General features: G+C 31.5%; 2 protein-coding genes across 2 annotated transcripts in view; both read left to right on the forward strand.

The window, feature by feature from the left end:
* LOC128288499 (protein TIC 214-like) overlaps positions 1 to 4903 on the forward strand; it is a 6300-nt gene extending 1397 nt beyond the window's left edge. Inside the window, 8 exon segments of the mRNA XM_053024878.1 lie at positions 1 to 771; positions 774 to 1337; positions 1340 to 3059; positions 3061 to 3944; positions 3947 to 4537; positions 4540 to 4563; positions 4566 to 4586; positions 4589 to 4903. The exon segment at positions 1 to 771 is cut by the window's left edge and continues 1397 nt beyond it. Of these exon segments, the coding sequence (XP_052880838.1) occupies positions 1 to 771; positions 774 to 1337; positions 1340 to 3059; positions 3061 to 3944; positions 3947 to 4537; positions 4540 to 4563; positions 4566 to 4586; positions 4589 to 4740 (4727 nt within the window). The 3' untranslated portion in view covers positions 4741 to 4903.
* Positions 4904 to 5184: 281 nt separating this feature from the next.
* LOC128288500 (NAD(P)H-quinone oxidoreductase subunit H, chloroplastic-like) lies at positions 5185 to 10717 on the forward strand. Its single transcript, XM_053024879.1, has one exon. It carries the CDS (start codon positions 5440 to 5442, stop codon positions 6673 to 6675), a length of 1236 nt encoding a protein of 411 aa, XP_052880839.1. The 5' UTR covers positions 5185 to 5439; the 3' UTR covers positions 6676 to 10717.
* Positions 10718 to 17500: the final 6783 nt, after the last annotated feature.

Genomic DNA, 17500 nt, shown 5'->3' on the forward strand with positions numbered 1-17500 from the left:
GAGTGACTGGAAAGAAAAAAAAAAAAATAAAGGGCGAATTCCACTTTCGTTTTAAAGAGACATACTATAAAAATAGACCGGTTTATGAAACTTCTTATCTGGATGGGAATCAAGAAAGTTCGAAGTTAGAAATATTAAAAAAAAAAGAAGATAAATATTTATTATGGATTGAAAAACCTCTTGTGACACTTCTTTTTGATTCTAAACGATGGAATCGACCTTTGCGATATATAAAAAATGACCGGGTTGAAAATGCTATAAAAAATGAAATGTCACAATATTTTTTTTATACATGTCAAAGTGATGGAAAAGAAAAAATATCTTTTACGTATCCACCCAGTTTAGCAACTTTTGGGGAAATGATACAAAAAAAAATATATTTTTTCACACCAGAAAAATGGTTTTCTGATGAATTGTATACTGATTGGAGTTTTATCAATGAACTAAAAAGAAGAAATTTGAGTAAGGAGTTTATAAAAAGAGTCGAATCTTTAGATAAGGAATCTTTTGATCTGGGCATACTTGAAAAAAGGACTCGATTCTCTAATAATGAAACTAAACGAGAATACTTGCCTAAACTATATGATCCTTTCTTGCATGGACCCTACCGCGGAAGAATCAAAAAATGGGGTTCCCCTTTAAGCATAAATCAAACTTATAAAAAAAACACGGATCCATTTTGGATAAATAAGATTCATGCTCTACTTCTTACTACTGATTATCACGACCTTGAACAGACACTAGATACACTCAATATAAAATCATTAGCAACAGAAAAGAACTCTCTTTATTGACATTGACAGAAGATGAACAGGGAAATATCGATTCCGAGGATCGAGTCAAAATTTTGAAATTTTTATTCAATATAGTTATAACTAATCCCAACAATCAAACAATTAGAAAAAAATCTATTGGAATAAAAGAAATAAGTAAAAAAGTTCCTCGATGGTCATACAAATTAATCGACGATTTAGAACAACAGGAGGGAGAAAACGAGGAAAATGTAACAGCAGAGCATGAAATTCGTTCAAGAAAATCCAAGCGCGTCGTGATTTTTACTAATAACCAGGCAAACGCCGATACTTATACTAATACCAAGGATGCTAATGATCCTGATCAAACAGACGAAGTGGCTTTGATACGCTATTCGCAACAATCGGATTTTCGGCGCGACATAATAAAGGGTTCCATGCGTGCCCAAAGGCGTAAAACAATTACTTGGGAGCTGTTTCAAGCAAATGTACATTCCCCCCTTTTTTTGGACAGAGTAGACAAACCACTCTTTTTTTCTTTTGATATTTCTGGACCGCTGAAACGAATATCTCGAAATTGGATATGTAAAACAAAGAATCAAAAATTTCTGATTATACAGAAAAAAAGATCGAGAAAAAAGACGAGGCCAAAAGAGAAAAATACAAAAGAGAAGAGAAAATGAGGATAGAAATAGCAGAAGCTTGGGATAGTCTTTTACTTGCTCAAGTAATAAGGGGCTCCGTGTTAATAACCCAATCAATTCTTAGAAAATATATTATATTACCTTCACTGATAATAGTTAAAAACATTGCCCGTATGTTATTATTTCAATTTCCTGAGTGGTCTGAGGATTTAACGGATTGGAATCGAGAAATGCATGTTAAATGCACTTATAATGGTGTTCAATTATCCGAAACAGAATTTCCAAAAAACTGGTTAACAGACGGTATTCAGATAAAGATCCTATTTCCTTTTTGCCTGAAACCTTGGCACAGATTTAAACTACAACCCTCTCATAAAGATCCAATGAAAAAAAAGAAAGGTCAAAAGAATGATTTTTGCTTTTTAACAGTTTGGGGAATGGAAACTGAACTACCTTTCGGCTCTCCTCGAAAACGGCGTTCGTTTTTTGAGCCTATTTTTAAAGAACTAAAAAAAAAAATAAAAAAATGGAAAACGAAATGTTTTATAGCTTTAACAATTTTAAAAGAAAAAACTAAATTGTTTCGAAAAGCTTCAAAAGAAACAAAAAAATGTATCACTCAAAGCATTCTATTTCTAAAAGGAATAATAAAAGAACTTTCAAAAATAAATCCAATTCCATTTTTTGGGTTGAGAGAACCATATGAATTGGGCGAAACTAAAAAGGATTCGATAATCAGTAATAAGATGATTCACAAATCATCCCTTCAAATTCAATCTATGGCGTGGACAAATTATTCATTAACCGAAAAAAAAATAAAAGATCTGACTAAGAGAACAAACACAATCAAAAATCAAATACAAAAAATTCTAATTATAAAAGACAAGAAAAACGAATTTCTAACTCAAGAAATAAATAGTAGTTCTAACAAAATAAGTTATCAGGATAAAATATTAGAATCATCAAAAAAATTTTGGCAAATAGTAAAAAGAAGAAATATTCGATTAATCCGGAAATTCTATTTTTTTATAAATTTTTTCATTGAAAAGATATACATGGATATTCTTCTATATATCATTAATATTCCAAGAACCAATACCCAACTTTTTCTTGAATCAACAAAAAAAATGATTGAGAACTTCATTCACAATAATGAAGCAAATCAAGAAAGAATTAATAAAACAACTAAAAATACAACTCATTTTATTTCAACTATAAAAACCTCACTTTCTTCACTTTCTAATATTAGTATTAGAAATAAAATGAAAAAGCTTTTGTGACTTATCCTCCTCTCACAAGCATATGTATTTTACAAATTATCACAAACCCAAGTTATTAGTTTTTATAAATTCAAACCTATCCTTCAATATCATGGAACATCTCTTTTTCTTAAAAATGAAATAAAAGATTATTTTGAAGAACGGGGAGTATCTCATTCCAGATTAAGACATCATTATGGGTTAAGACAGAAAATTGTTTGGCATTCTGGAATGAATGAATGGAAAAACTGGTTAAGGAGTCGTTATCAATACGATTTAGTTCAGAATAGATGGCTAAAATTAGGACCAGGACAATGGCGAAATAGAGTCAATCAACACTATCTGGCTCAAAATAAACATTTAACAAAATGGGATTCAGATGAAAAAGAAAGATTAATTCATTACGAAAAAAAATGATTTTCAAGCGAACTCATTACTAACTCAAGAATATAAACTGAATCAAGAACAAAAATATAAAAAATCTAATTTTAAAAAACACTATGGATATGATTTTTTATCATATAAATCTATTAATTATCAAGATAAGAGGGACCCGTATGCTTATGGATCACCATTCCAAGTAAATAAGAGGGAAGAGAGTTCTTATCATTACAACATGGATAAACAAAATTTTTTTGATACACTGAGGGATATCCCCATCCATAATTATCTAGGAGAAGGCGATATCCTAGATGCTATGGGGAATTTTTCGCACAGAAAGTTTTTTAATTGGAGAATTCTTGATTTTTGTCTTAGAAATAAGGTCGATATTGAGTCCTGGGTCGATACCAGTACCAAGAGTAAGAAAAATATTAAGACTGTGGTTAAGAATTATCAAATAATTGATAAAATGGACCTTTTTTATTTCACAATTTATCAAGATCAAGAAAGCAACCCATCCAATAAAAAAGGAAGCCATTTTGATTGGATGGGACTGAATGAAGAAATACTAAGTCATCCTATACCGAATCTAGAACTTTGGTTCTTCCCAGAATTTGTGCTGCTATATAATGCATATAAGGTTAAACCATGGATCATACCAATAAAATTACTTCTTTTCAATTTTAATGGAAATAGGAACATTAATAAAAATATTATTGAAAATAAAAAAAGGGACTCCCTTATAGCACCAAACGAAAAACAAATTATTGGATTAGAGAATCGAAATCAAGAAGAAAAAGAACCCATAGGTGAAGGGGGTCTTGTATCAGATGCACAAAAACAAGGAAATTTTAAATCCGTTCTCTCAAACCAAGAAAAAGATGTTGAAGAAGATTATGATAAATCAGACAAAAAAAACGTAGAAAGAAAAAGCAATACAAGAGCAACACGGAAGCAGAGCTTGATTTCTTCCTAAAAAGGTATTTGCGTTTTCAATTGAGATGGGATGATTCTTTAAATCAAAGAATAATCAATAATATCAAAGTATATTGCCTCCTGCTTAGACTGATAAATCCAAACGAAATTGTTATATCCTCTATTCAACGGGGAGAGATGAATCTGGATATTTTGATGATTCAGAAGGATTTAACTCTTAGAGAATTAATGAAAAAAGGAATATTGATTATCGATCCAGTTCGTCTGTCGGTAAAAAATGATGGACAATTTATTCTATATCAAACTATAAGTATTTTGTTGGTTCATAAAAATAAACACCAAATTAATCAAAGATACCAAGAAAAAAACTATATTGATAAAAATCATTTTTATGAATTTATTGCAAGACATCAAAAGATGACTGAAAATAAAGACAAAAATCATTATGATTTGTTTGTTCCTGAAAATATTTTATCCCCTAACCACCGGCGAGAATTGCGAATTCGAATTTCTTTCAATTCCAGGGATAAAAATGGTATGCATAGAAATGCAGTATTTTTAAATAATGTAAAAACTGTGGTCAAGTTTTGACTAAAACAAACATCTTGATAGTGATAAAAGAAACTAATTAAATTAAAGTTCTTTCTTTGGCCCAATTATCGATTAGAAGATTTAGCTTGTATGAATCGATATTGGTTTAATACTAATAACGGCAGTCGTTTCAGTATGATAAGGATCCGTATGTATCCGCGTCTGAAAATTCGTTAATGGTACATTTTAATGGTACATTTTCCCCTATATTATGTATGTATCGTGACGGGTATATGAAAACAAATAGATGGTCACAAGGATTGTCTTACATTTTATTCTGATACACGATACTAATTTAATGACATACATATCAATTAGATCGACAAATGAATCAACAAAATCCTCTTATTTGAACTCTAAAATTTTCTCTTTGTAGAAATCTCTCACTCTTTTGTATCCCTATACGAATCAAATCGAAACCCGGATTGATTAATTTTATTTGAAAAAAAAAATGATAAAGTTCATAACGAACTTAAAATCATCGTGTATATCAAAATGACTGGTATTATTATTACTGATCAGTAAAATTCACATTCAAAAAAAGGGGGAAATTTTTTGGTTTTATGGTAAAAAATTCATTCATCTCAGTTATTTTCAAGAAAAAAGAAGAAAACAGGGGGTCTGCTGAATTTCAAATAGTTAGTTTCACCAATAAGATACGAAGACTTACTTCACATTTGGAATTGCACAAAAAAGACTATTTATCTCAGAGAGGTCTACGTAAAATTCTAGGAAAACGTCAACGACTGCTATCTTATTTATCAAAGACAAATAAAATACGTTATAAAGAATTAATTGGTGAGTTGGATATTCGGGAATCAAAAAATCGTTAATTTGCAAATTTTGAATTAGTCGATTTATTAGATTTTCATTTTGATGTACTTGTTTTCGTTTTCAACAATTCATGTAAGAATGAATCGAGGAAAACTTATGAATCTATCAGCTACAGAAAAAGACCTTATGATAGTCAATATGGGGCCTCACCACCCATCAATGCATGGTGTTCTTCGTCTCATCGTTACTCTAGATGGTGAAGATGTTGTTGACTGTGAACCAATATTAGGTTATTTACACAGAGGAATGGAAAAAATTGCGGAAAACCGAACAATTATACAATATTTGCCTTATGTAACGCGTTGGGATTATTTAGCCACTATGTTCACGGAAGCAATAACCGTAAATGGACCAGAACAGTTGGGGAATATTCAAGTCCCTAAAAGGGCCAGCTATATCAGAGTAATTATGTTGGAGTTGAGTCGTATAGCTTCTCATCTATTATGGCTTGGACCTTTTATGGCAGATATTGGTGCACAGACCCCCTTTTTCTATATTTTCAGAGAAAGAGAATTAGTATATGATCTATTCGAAGCTGCCACCGGTATGAGAATGATGCATAATTATTTTCGTATCGGAGGAGTGGCGGCCGATCTACCTTACGGCTGGCTAGATAAATGTTTGGATTTCTGTGATTATTTTTTAACAGGAATTGTTGAATATCAAAAACTTATTACGCGAAATCCTATTTTTTTAGAACGAGTTGAAGGGATAGGCGTTATTGGTGGAGAAGAAGCAATAAATTGGGGTTTATCCGGCCCAATGCTACGAGCATCTGGAATCAAATGGGATCTTCGGAAAGTTGATCATTATGAGTGTTACGACGAATTTGATTGGGAAATCCAGTGGCAAAAAGAAGGAGATTCATTAGCTCGTTATTTAGTCCGAATCAGTGAAATGACGGAATCTATAAAAATAATTCAACAGGCCCTGGAAGGAATTCCGGGTGGTCCCTATGAGAATTTAGAAATCCGATGCTTTGATCGAGAAAGGGATCCAGAATGGAATGATTTTGAATATCGATTCATTAGTAAAAAACCTTCTCCCACATTTGAATTACCGAGACAAGAACTTTATGCGAGAATGGAAGCCCCAAAGGGAGAATTAGGAATTTTTCTGATAGGGGATCAAAGCGGTTTTCCTTGGAGATGGAAAATTCGCCCGCCGGGTTTTATCAATTTGCAAATTCTTCCTCAGTTAGTTAAAAGAATGAAATTGGCTGATATTATGACGATACTAGGTAGCATAGATATCATTATGGGAGAAGTGGATCGTTGAAATGATAATTTATACGACAGAAGTAGAAGATATCAATTCCTTTTACACATTGGAATCTTTAAAAGAGGTCTATGGGATCATATGGATGTTGGTCCCTATTTTGACTCTTGTATTGGGAATCACAATAGGTGTACTAGTAATTGTATGGTTAGAAAGAGAAATATCTGCAGGAATACAACAACGTATTGGGCCTGAATATGCCGGTCCTTTGGGCATTCTTCAAGCGCTAGCAGATGGAACAAAACTGCTTTTCAAAGAAAATATTCTTCCATCTAGAGGCAATACTCGTTTATTTAGTATTGGACCGGCTATAGCAGTCATATCAATTTTACTAAGTTTTTCAGTAATTCCTTTTAGCTCTCGCCTTATTTTAGCCGATCTCAATATCGGTATTTTTTTATGGATTGCCATTTCAAGTATTGCTCCCGTTGGACTTCTTATGTCAGGATACGGATCAAATAATAAATATTCCTTTTTAGGTGGTCTGCGAGCTGCTGCTCAATCGATTAGTTATGAAATACCATTAACTCTATGTGTTTTATCAATATCTCTACGTGCGATTCGTTGAACTAGAAACTTTTATTTTACCTATTCCTTTCGTTCTAGAAAATAAGTTGAGTTGATAAACTAAATTAGATAGTTATATATGAGTGAAAGAAAGCAGCTTATAAATTCGCAGTAAATTAAACAAAAAAATAGAATCTCATTTCCTATGTACAAAAGTTAAGTGGAAGAAAACGTAAGCGGAAGAAGTCTTTACCCCAAGACGGGTTGATTAGTCAATCTAGCTTGAAGCGGGCTCAAAAGATCAACCGTATAGAGTTTTCGCTATCCTTTGTATGGATTCCCATACATGTATTGCTAAACAAACGGGGGATTGAACAAAAAACGAGTGGATGGTTAGGAACACCAAAATACATAAAGGATTGGTAATGGAGATTATGTAAATTATATAAAAAGAGACTTCTGGATAACATAAAAAGAATACTAATTGGGGCTTTAAATTCGTAGAAATGACTAGGCAGTACTCCCCATGATTCCGGTCCAGAGTATCCTCCTATCTGCCGATTAAAGTAATGACTATCAGGAACGAAATAATCCTTTACTATTTTTTAGTTTAAGCCCCATTCGTGGTTTTATCAGATCCGAAAGCAGAATAGGAACGAAAAAGAAACAATAAAGAATAAAAAAGAAATCTTTTTTTTTATTCTTTCTTTCATAGATATAGAGAGATCTAATCCGTGTCATGATTTATGAGCTAATGGAATGTTTCATTTTTTTCGTAATAGAAAACAATGGGTTGAAATATCTATTGATATTCTACAAGAAGTATTTTATTGAAGGCTTAAGTTATTACTCAACAAATAAAAATTGAAATTATGAATGGGCGAGATCAATTCAGAAGCACTTTTTTTTTATTCTTCAGAATATAGCAGACGGAATTCCATTGGTATAATTTTGGACCTTCCAATCTATTTTTTCTCTATCTATTCTACAACCATACGAAGATAAATAATACTGATTCGGTCCTAAAATTTATTTGTGACCCACGAGGAGCCGTATGAGGTGAAAATCTCATGTACGGTTTTGGACTAGCGATGTAAACAGTGATGTTATCATCGACTATAATTATCTAACAGTTCAAGTACAGTTGATATAGTTGAGGCGCAATCAAAATATGGTTTTTGGGGATGGAATTTGTGGCGTCAGCCAATAGGGTTTATCGTTTTCTAATTTCTTCTCTAGCGGAATGCGAGAGATTACCTTTTGATTTACCAGAAGCGGAGGAAGAATTAGTAGCAGGGTATCAAACCGAATATTCAGGTATCAAATTTGGTTTATTTTACGTTGCTTCCTATCTAAATCTATTACTTTCTTCGTTATTTGTAACAGTTCTTTACTTGGGGGGTTGGAATATTTCCATTCCGTACGTATTCGCCCCTGAGCTATTTGAAATAAATAAAATAAATGGAATCATTGGAACGACAATTGGTATCTTTATTACATTAGCTAAAACTTATTTGTTTTTGTTTATTTCTATCGCAACACGATGGACTTTACCTAGGTTAAGAATGGACCAATTATTAAATCTCGGGTGGAAATTTCTTTTACCCATTTCTCTCGGTAATCTATTATTAACAACTTCTTTCCAACTTCTTTCACTGTAAAGAAAAAAAGAATCTGAGATTCATGACTTGGTTCAAACAAGAGAAAGAAACAAACATAAAATTATTCATAGATATTCACGATATGTTCCCTATGGTAACTGGGTTCATGAATTATGGCCACCAAACAGTCCGAGCAGCAAGGTACATTGGTCAAGGTTTCATGATTACCTTATCCCACGCAAATCGTTTACCCGTAACTATTCAATATCCTTATGAAAAATTAATCACATCAGAGCGTTTCCGCGGACGAATCCATTTTGAATTTGATAAATGCATTGCTTGTGAAGTATGTGTTCGTGTATGCCCTATAGATCTACCCGTTGTTGATTGGAAATTTGAAACGGATATTCGAAAAAAACGATTGCTTAATTACAGTATTGATTTCGGAATTTGTATATTTTGTGGTAACTGCGTTGAGTATTGTCCAACAAATTGTTTATCAATGACTGAAGAATATGAACTTTCTACTTACGACCGTCACGAATTGAATTATAATCAAATTGCTTTGGGCCGTTTACCAATGTCAGTAATTGACGATTATACAATTCGAACAATTTTGAATTCAATTCAAAGAAAAACTCAGTAAGTAAACCTCCTGTTCTATTAAAGTAAAGAGAAATTTCCCATTCATTCTTTTAAGGTTCCGTTTTGGTTTAAGTTAAAAGACTGTTTGGTTTGAATTAAAAAAAGAATGAGGCCTTTGGTCAATAAATAAAAATTCAATTACAAATTAACAGGTTGATAAGAATTTCGGATTCCTTTTTATTGAAAATTAAAATATATTAATATATTCGTAATTATTTCGAAATATATAGTTTCAAAAAACAAAATACCCTTTTCTTTTGAACAAAAAAGAATCAAAAACGAAACTATCCAATAATTGTGCTTAGAGCAATTCACGCCTAATAGATTAGGATTTTATTCAATTAGGAACGTATCATAAAAAAAAATTCCTGGTCGGGTCAATAAGATCATGAAAAGCATTTCGATTTATTTATCTCTTATTTTACACAGAATGGATTTGCCTGGACCAATACACGATTTTCTTTTAGTTTTTCTGGGATCGGGTCTTATATTAGGAGGCCTGGGAGTGGTATTACTTACCAATCCAATTTATTCTGCCTTTTCATTGGGATTGGTTCTTGTTTGTATATCCTTATTTTATATTCTCTCAAATTCTCATTTTGTAGCTGCTGCCCAGCTCCTTATTTATGTGGGAGCCATAAATGTTTTAATCCTATTTGCTGTGATGTTCATGAATGGTTCAGAATATTATAAAGATTTTAATCTGTGGACCATTGGGAATGGCCTTACTTCGTTGGTTTGTACAAGTATTCTTGTTTCGCTAATTACTACTATATTAGATACATCATGGTACGGGATTATTTGGACTACAAGATCAAATCAAATTATAGAACAAGATTTGATAAGTAATAGTCAACAAATTGGAATTCATTTAGCAACCGATTTTTTTCTTCCATTTGAATTCATTTCAATAATTCTTTTAGTTGCTTTGATAGGTGCAATTGCTGTGGCTCGTCAGTAATAAATCTTTCTAACTAGGAATAGCAAGCAATCAAAATGAAACCTTTTTCTGTTTTTTCTGTCTTATCGCATCCATTTTCTTTGAATTCTATTTGAATATTGCTCGTGTATAAAATAGAAATTCGTTGATTCGATATATTTCCAATAGATTCTTTTTTTTTGTTATACTCTAGTCAATCAAATCTGTTGAATTATTGTTCATATTAATAATGAATCGAAATTGATAAGGAGTTGGTCAATGATGCTCGAACATATACTTGTTTTGAGTGCCTATTTATTTTCTATCGGTATTTATGGATTGATCACGAGTCGAAATATGGTTAGGGCCCTTATGTGTCTTGAACTTATACTGAATGCGGTTAATATAAATTTTGTAACATTTTCTGATTTTTTTGATAGTCGGCAATTAAAGGGAAATATTTTCTCAATTTTTGTTATAGCTATTGCAGCCGCTGAAGCAGCTATTGGATCAGCTATTGTGTCCTCGATTTATCGTAACAGAAAATCAACGCGTATCAATCAATCAACTTTGTTGAATAAGTAATATTAATAATATTAAATTATAAGATTCACCAATTTGAATTAGCATGTACAATATGTTGGAATCTACATCATGTTTTCGAAAACGTAAGAAATCAAAGTATCTTGGTCCTTTCTTATGAGTTGATCCCGAAGGAAATTGATTAGAAAATTTCTGGTAAATCGTTGATTCATCTGGTGTTTAACTATATTTATTTACAAGTTTACTAGATTGAAATTTTATGATGTTCAAAAATTTATAGATCCCATGTCACATTCAGTAAAAATTTATGATACATGTATTGGGTGTACTCAATGTGTCCGAGCCTGCCCCACCGATGTGTTAGAAATGATACCTTGGGATGGATGTAAAGCTAACAAATTGCTTCCGCTCCAAGAACAGAAGATTGTGTTGGTTGTAAGAGATGTGAATCCGCTTGTCCAACGGATTTCTTGAGCGTTCGAGTTTATTTATGGCATGAAACAACTCGAAGTATGGGTCTAGCTTATTGATACGGTCCAGAAAACCCTAGTTGAATACATTTTGAATCCATTTGATTTTTTTTACTGAAAAAACCCGTGCTCAAAAAAAACCTTTTTGAGCACGGGTTTTTCTGGTCCAAGTGTATCTTGTCTTTACCACGAATTATTTTCCTTGGTTAACAATAATTGTATTTTTACCAATATCTGCAGGTTCTTTACTTTTCTTTCTTCCTCATAAAGGAAATAAGCTAATTAAGTGGTATACAATATGTATATGCATTCTCGAACTCCTTCTAACAACCTATGCATTTTGTTATCATTTCCGATTGGACGATCCATTAATCCAGCTGGCGGAAGATTATAAATGGATAAATTTTTTTGATTTTTACTGGAGATTGGGAATAGATGGACTTTCTATAGGGCCCATTTTACTGACAGGATTTATCACCACTTTAGCGACTTTGGCGGCTTGGCCAGTTACTCGAGATTCGCGATTATTTCATTTCCTGATGCTAGCAATGTACAGTGGTCAAATAGGATCATTTTCTTCTCGAGACCTTTTACTTTTTTTCATCATGTGGGAGTTCGAATTAATTCCCGTTTATCTACTTCTATCCATGTGGGGGGGAAAGAAACGTCTGTACTCGGCTACAAAATTTATTTTGTACACCGCAGGGGGTTCCGTTTTTCTATTAATAGGAGTTTTGGGTCTCGGTTTATACGGTTCTAATGAACCAACATTAAATTTTGAAACATTAGCTAATCAATCCTATCCTGTCGCACTGGAAATAATATTCTATATTGGATTTCTTATTGCTTTTGCTGTCAAATCGCCGATTATACCCTTACATACGTGGTTACCGGATACCCACGGGGAGGCCCATTACAGTACTTGTATGCTTCTAGCCGGAATTTTATTAAAAATGGGAGCATATGGATTAGTTCGGATCAATATGGAATTATTACCCCATGCGCATTCCATATTTTCTCCCTGGTTGATAATAGTGGGTACAATGCAAATAATTTATGCAGCTTCAACATCTCTTGGTCAACGGAATTTAAAAAAAAGAATAGCCTATTCCTCCGTATCTCATATGGGTTTCATAATTATAGGAATTGGTTCGATAACTGATACGGGACTCAACGGAGCTATTTTACAAATAATATCTCATGGCTTTATCGGTGCTGCACTTTTTTTCTTGGCAGGAACGAGTTATGATAGAATGCGTCTTGTTTATCTCGACGAAATGGGCGGAATGGCCGTTTCGATTCCCAAAATATTTACGATGTTCAGTATCTTATCCATGGCTTCTCTTGCATTACCGGGCATGAGTGGTTTTGTTGCAGAATTGATAGTCTTTTTTGGAATAATTACCAGCCAAAAATATTTTTTAATGCCAAAAATACTAATTACTTTCGTAATGGCAATTGGAATGATATTAACTCCTATTTATTCATTATCTATGTCACGTCAAATGTTCTATGGATACAAGCTATTTAATGCTCCAAGTTCTTATTTTTTTGATTCTGGACCACGAGAGTTATTTGTTTCGATCTCTATCTTTCTACCAGTAATAGGTATTGGTATTTATCCGGATTTCGTTCTCTCATTATCAGGTGAGAAAGTCGAAACTATTCTATATAATTATTTTTATAGATAGTTTTCATGAATAAAAAAAAATCAAATCCTATGGTTTTTAAAATTGGTCGTTGTACAATGAAAAAGAAAAAAAAGAAGTCTTTTTTCTTCTCTTAAGTTTAAGTTAAGTAAAAAAGGTAAAAGCATTAAATTGAATTTTAATCAGACATCTTTGGCTTTTGTTAGAACCTTTTGAATCAAGTAGTGGAGCGATTCAAAAGGTTCTTGACAGCTTACAATAAGTTTTCTTATACTTATATATAATATATACGCCGTCCTGTGTTAGTATTTGTTAGGCCTAGCCTCTTTATTCAATTCAATTAGATGTTAATTTAATGTAAATGAACCATAACTATGTAAACCTATTCCTAATAGATTGACCCCAAAATAGCATATCCAAATTATAAGAAATCCCATAGAAGCCACAAGTGCGGAATTTACACCTTCCAAATTTGTTCGGGTATGGAAATAAATCGCGAATACGGTCCAAGTAATAAACGCCCAAGTTTCCTTGGGGTCCCAATTCCAATATGATCCCCACGCCTCATTAGCCCATACGGCTCCCGAAAGAATTCCTATGGTTAAAAAGATAAACCCGAGACTAATAATACGATAACTCCAACGATCCAATTGTTGAGTCAATTGATATCTGTAATAATTTTTAGAAGAAAGAAAATAAGTGTTTAGTAAAACATTGCTTCTTTCATTCATGTATTGGATTTTCCCAAACGAAAATGAAAAATTATTGTTTTCACCAATAATCTTTATGGCCTTTCGAAATGTAATGACTAGAAGAGCTACTGATAATAATGATCCACATAAAAGAGCTGCATAGCCTAATACCATCATACTTACGTGCATCATTAACCACTGGGATTGGAGAGCAGGTGCTAATATTGCAGATTGATGCATTTTGGTTAAAAGACCCGAAGTGGCAAAGCCTTGGGTAAAAATAGCACTTGGTGCGGTTATTGCACTTAAATTATTTTTGCGCTTTTTAAATTTTAAATAGGAAACCATATGAATAAGGGAGAAACCCCATGAAAGAAAGATTAATGATTCATATAAATCACTTAATGGGAAATGTCCTGAATAAATCCAACGAGTGACTAATAATCCTGTTATACAGAAAAAGGTGACTATCATGCCCTTTTCTGATGAATCATATAGTCCTACGACTTCATCTACTAATAAGAATAAGGTTAAAAAATGAATTGTAATTACAATTGAAACGACTGAAAAAGATATATGAGTTAATATATGCTCTAAAGTTGAAAAATCATAAAAATTATGAAAAAGCCTGGGTTTCAAGATTTTATGGAATGGAAATCAGGAATGAAATTCATTTTCATTATAGGACTTATTCTATCTCTTTTAGAAGATACTATGCCGCCACTCGGACTCGAACCGAGATGCTCTAGCACTGCTTCCTAAGAGCAGCGTGTCTACCGATTTCACCATAGCGGCTTGCTCGAAATCATAATAACCCATTTTTTAGTCAATCGTCGAGATTGAAGGTGAAGGGGTCAATTCAATGTAAAATGTCAAATTTGTTAGGAAGCATTTAATTTTTTATTGATAAATAACAACTCGTTGAAATAGCAATTTGAAGGTTCAAAAGGAATCTTTAGTATTTATTGTATCATTTTATTTATTTAATTATCCTTTCTATTTAATTAGGTCGTCAATAGAGATTTTTTAGTTTGTGTTTTCCTAAAAGAGAACTCCTTTATTGGAACTAAACTAACTAGTTGTAACTTCAATTCATAGATAAAATTCAACAAAACAAAAAAGGGTTCTTTATCATTTTCATTTTTTAATGATTCATTTCTCATTCTTTTGTATGATTTTTATGAATCTATAAAAAACTATAAAAAAATGCTTATTAATTGACTGAATAAATGAATGAAAAAATATGATTTTTAGAGATCACAATTTCAGCACCACACCCAACGATTTCAAAAGATTTATGTAATTTTTGTATTAATCGTTAGCATTTTGCGTTTGTTTTAAGGATTTATCAAACCAACTAGATATTGGGTTGTACCCGTTACGTTATATAAAAAGCGTTTCGATTCCTGTCATAATTGTACCATACTTCAAAAAAGTATTTCGAATTCTAAAATATGTCTTGATTTATTTTCTTACATTTTCTTATACAAACATAGGATTTCTTTAGATCACTTCAAATTGATACATTATTTGTATATCCACTAAATTAGAAAAGGGTTTTTCCATTGGGTTGAAAACAGGGAAGGAGATATAGTAATTCAGAGAAATAATGATTCATAAAGTTACAAAATTGAAACTTAATGGGTTAGTTTCGACAATCCAGTTAAAGCTCTTATATATATGTGCTCCATGATCCGCTATAGTATAAATAGAAAAAAAATTTTATTCTATTATATTCTATTATTTAATTATTTATTATTATAAATTGAATAAAAATAACAAATTATTATAACACTAACATAACAAATACAAATGGGCGATGGGGAAAATAAGAATCCTCCCCCCGGAAATGAAAAAAAAGATATTCAAAAATTCAAAAAAGTAAAACCTTTGTATCCTATTCGAGTTAAACCAATTCAGATTACTCCAAATTTATTTGGCGTACAAAAAACTTTTGAATTCCCCGTAGAAAGAGATTTGGCTAATGAAAAGCTTTCAAGGCCGCCCAATATCCTTTCTTTTTCCAAACATTTTTTCGAATACGCTTTTTTGATGTAGAAGTACGTTTTTTTGGAACTGCCATTCAAAAAAAAGTTATTCAGTGCTATAGTTGGATGTCAAAGACATCTATTTTTAAAACAAAACGATCGGTCTTTTGATGTCATTATTTATCTATTCCTATAGATTTTATAAATTATATTATAATTATATATATACTACAATACAAATTGCATAAAAATGAATAGAGATGGGAAAATCGCATAAAATGCTTCTATTCTAGAACAAAAAACAATATGATATAACCCTTTTTTTATTTATATTCCATACACTATCCAGAAAAAAAAAAGAAGAATTTGTATTTAATTTATTGGTACCTTTCTTTTTTATATCTCCATTCAAATCTATAGGATAGAATAGGATCTATATCTATTATGATATATAAATCGAATTGATGAAATCAAAAAAACACAAAAAAAGTCTTTCTTTTTCTATCTACGCCCAGTTTTTTGTTGTCTTACATTTATAATTTATACATCTCCATTTATACATGAAAACTACATCAAAATAAAAAGTGTAAAACCCATTTTATCTACCTATGCAAACTTGAATTTTATTTTTTCCATAAATTGGTCAAGCTCGAAGAGAGGGTATGCCTAATTTTCATTTTCAACCAAATTCGAATGAGACTCGTAGTTAATCTGTTAAAGGATACATAATTTTGAAAAAAAAAAGAATATTTTATTATATTAATAGTCATTTTTCTTTTAATTATATGTAAATATAAAGAAAATATCGGATAGTCTTTCCTACAAGAAAAGGTTCATTTATTGTAGTGGAAGACAATCAATCAGTTCCGCGATGAAAATGAACTAGTTAATAAGTTCGAATAAACAAACTCAAATAATTCGTTTTTCTTTTAAGTTCTAGGACATTCTATGATTTATATCATACTTTTTTGGGGGGAATTCTTTGTATTTTTGATCGATGTATCTAACTTATTGTAAATAGAAATTATTGTAATATGTAATAATAAATAATAATTGATATTTTCAGAAAAATATTACTATAATGAAAAAAAGAATTCTTTTGTTTTTCATTATAGTAACTCGGCGAGATCATTTGATTACTTCTAACTTCGAAATTTGAATATTTTTGAAATAGTTGCGAAAGATTAAAAAATTAAGAATAGAAAATTCCAGTTAACTTTGTAATCTCTCGATTTTTTTATTGCTCCTTTTCAATCATTTTATTGCTCCTTTTCAATCAAAAGAGATAAGAGCCGGTGAATCAGAAACGATTAATTAAGAAAGAATAACAAAAAAGTTTTTATGGAGCATGCAGATCAATATTCATGGATCATACCTTTTGTTCCACTTCCCATTCCTATTTTAATAGGAATGGGACTCCTACTTTTTCCGACGGCAACAAAAAATCTTCGTCGTATGTGGGCTTTTCCCAATATTTTATTGTTAAGTATAGTTATGATTTTTTCGCTCGATCTGTCTATTCAGCAAATAAATGGAAGTTCTATCTATCAATATGTATGGTCTTGGACCATCAATAATGATTTTTCTTTCGAGTTTGGCTACTTTATTGATTCACTTACCTCTATTATGTCAATATTAATCACTACTGTTGGAATTTTTGTTCTTATTTATAGTGACAATTATATGTCTCATGATGAAGGATATTTGAGATTTTTTGCTTATATGAGTTTGTTCAATACTTCAATGTTGGGATTAGTTACTAGTTGTAATTTGATACAAATTTATATTTTTTGGGAATTAGTTGGAATGTG

Source organism: Gossypium arboreum, unplaced genomic scaffold, assembly GCF_025698485.1.
Source record: "Gossypium arboreum isolate Shixiya-1 unplaced genomic scaffold, ASM2569848v2 Contig00225, whole genome shotgun sequence".
NCBI classification, from domain to species: Eukaryota; Viridiplantae; Streptophyta; class Magnoliopsida; order Malvales; family Malvaceae; genus Gossypium; species Gossypium arboreum.

Coding starts and splice junctions, on each gene's coding strand:
- LOC128288500 (XM_053024879.1), top strand. CDS start 5,440: ATGTACTTGTTTTCGTTTTCAACAATTCATGTAAGAATGAATCGAGGA.